Source organism: Lepidothrix coronata, unplaced genomic scaffold, assembly GCF_001604755.1.
Source record: "Lepidothrix coronata isolate B3197 unplaced genomic scaffold, Lepidothrix_coronata-1.0 Scaffold473, whole genome shotgun sequence".
NCBI lineage: Eukaryota > Metazoa > Chordata > Aves > Passeriformes > Pipridae > Lepidothrix > Lepidothrix coronata.
Window position 1 is genome coordinate 18,902 of NW_016690653.1, and position 1,895 is coordinate 20,796.

Genomic DNA, 1,895 nt, shown 5'->3' on the forward strand with positions numbered 1-1,895 from the left:
TCTGGGGGGTCCCAGAGCCCCCTGGGTTTGTGTCCCTGGGATTCCAGCAGAGCAGGAGCTCCCGGGGCCACCCTGCCAGTGCTGTGTCACAGCCCGGGGCGATGGCACCGGGAATGGCTTCCCACTGCCAGAGGGACGGGGGAGGGAATTCTTCCCTCTGAGGGTGGTGAAGGGCTGGGCTGGAATTCCCAGGGAAGCTGTGCCTGCCCCCGGATCCCTGGGAGTGCCCAAGGCCCGGCTGGAGCAGCCTGGGCTGGCGGGAGGTGGAACCGCACGGTCATTCCCACCCGAACCATTCCATGGCTCCCGGAATCCCGCCGGGGCTTTGACCGAGGGTTTCTCCCGCCCCTCCGAAGGTCCAAGCCCGACATCAAGATGGAGCCCAGCGCTGGCAGGCCCATGGACTACCAGGTGGGTGACAACGGGGGGGTCACCACCAGGGCGTGGGGGGACCTTTTCCCAGGGAACAGCCTCGTGCTGGGCTCCCACCACACCCTGCACTCTCCAGGGGCTGGAATTCAGAGGGTGGAGTGACAAACCCCGGATGAGGTTGGCGAGCCGGGCGTGTTCTCCCACGTGGTGTGGAGCCCAATTAAGCCCAAATGAAGCTCTCCCAGGTTCTCCTTGGAGCAGCCTGGGATGGTGGAAGGTGCCCCAGCCCCTGGCAGGGAACTGGGTGACCCTCAGGGTCCTTTCCAGCCCAACCCGCCCTCTCCAGGGTTCTGTGATCCCGTTGTTTGGTCCCACTGGCCAAACTCTGATCCAGGATAAACCCACGTGGTTCCCACCTGGCTCGAAGCCCCCACCCTCTGGGGCCGAGACAACGGGGAATTCCCGGGATCTCCTACATCCCACACCCCCCTGGGATGTGCCCGGGAGGCCCCGGATCCGCCGCCCCTGCCGGGAAAACGCCTCCAAAGGAGGGGCAGGGAGAGGAATCCCAGCCCTGGAGGCAAAGGTGCCCCCCAAATCCCCCCCCCCTGTGCCCCCAGGTCAGCGTGACCGTCATCGAGGCCCGGCAGCTCGTGGGGCTCAACATGGACCCCGTGGTGTGCGTGGAGGTGGGCGAGGAGAAGAAGTTCACGTCCATGAAGGAGTCCACCAACTGCCCCTACTACAACGAGGTGGGGCCGGGCTTGGGGGGCACTGCCGGGGCTGCTCTGCCCTCGGGGAAGGGGCATCGCCCATCCCCTGGCGCTGCTTCGGGGTTTAACCCCCGCCACGGGGGGGAATCCGGGCGGGAATTGGAGCCTTCGGCCCTCCGGGGTTGGCGGGAGGTGCCCCCGGGCTCACCCGGGATGGATCATCCTCGGCTTTTCCAAGGGTTCAGTGCTTCCTTCAGCCCCCCCCGGGGGTCCAGAGGTCGGCGCCGGGGTCCCAGGGGCACGTCCCGGGGGCTGCAGGGGCTCCTCCGGGGCGGTCACGGCTTCTCCAGGGGGTTTTCCGACCCCAGGGATCCCCTGACGGCTCCTCCTTCCCTTCCAGTACTTTGTCTTCGACTTCCACGTCCCCCCCGACGTCATGTTCGACAAGATCATCAAGCTGTCCGTGAGTGAGGGCCTTTCCCAGGCCTTTCCCTGGGATTTGGGGAGCAAACGGCCCCTTTTGGGATGGATTTGAGCTCCCGGGTGGGAGATTCCCAACAGGAGCCGAGGGGTTCCCTCCCACAGCAACCCCTCGGCTGGCAGAGCCCCCAGTCCCTCCTTCCCTCAAATCCTGGATCCATCCAGCCCCTGAATTCCTCAAATCCTGGATCCATCCAGCTCCTTTCCTCAAATCCTGGATCCATCCAGCTCCTGAATTCCCTCAAATCCTGGATCCATCCAGCTCCTGAATTCCCTCAAATCCTGGATCCATCCAGCTCCCGAATTCCCTCAAATCCTGGATCCATCCAG

At 64.9% G+C, this 1,895-nt stretch overlaps 1 protein-coding gene across 1 annotated transcript in view; it reads left to right on the top strand.

Moving 5' to 3' along the window:
- The window catches only part of OTOF (otoferlin), a gene marked incomplete at its 3' end in the record, with an annotated part of 29,895 nt that overhangs the window by 3,217 nt on the left and 24,783 nt on the right, over positions 1–1,895 (top strand). Inside the window, exons 3-5 of the mRNA XM_017839736.1 lie at positions 357–411; positions 993–1,124; positions 1,486–1,548. Of these exons, the coding sequence (XP_017695225.1) occupies positions 357–411; positions 993–1,124; positions 1,486–1,548 (250 nt within the window). The remainder of the gene's footprint in view (positions 1–356; positions 412–992; positions 1,125–1,485; positions 1,549–1,895) is intronic.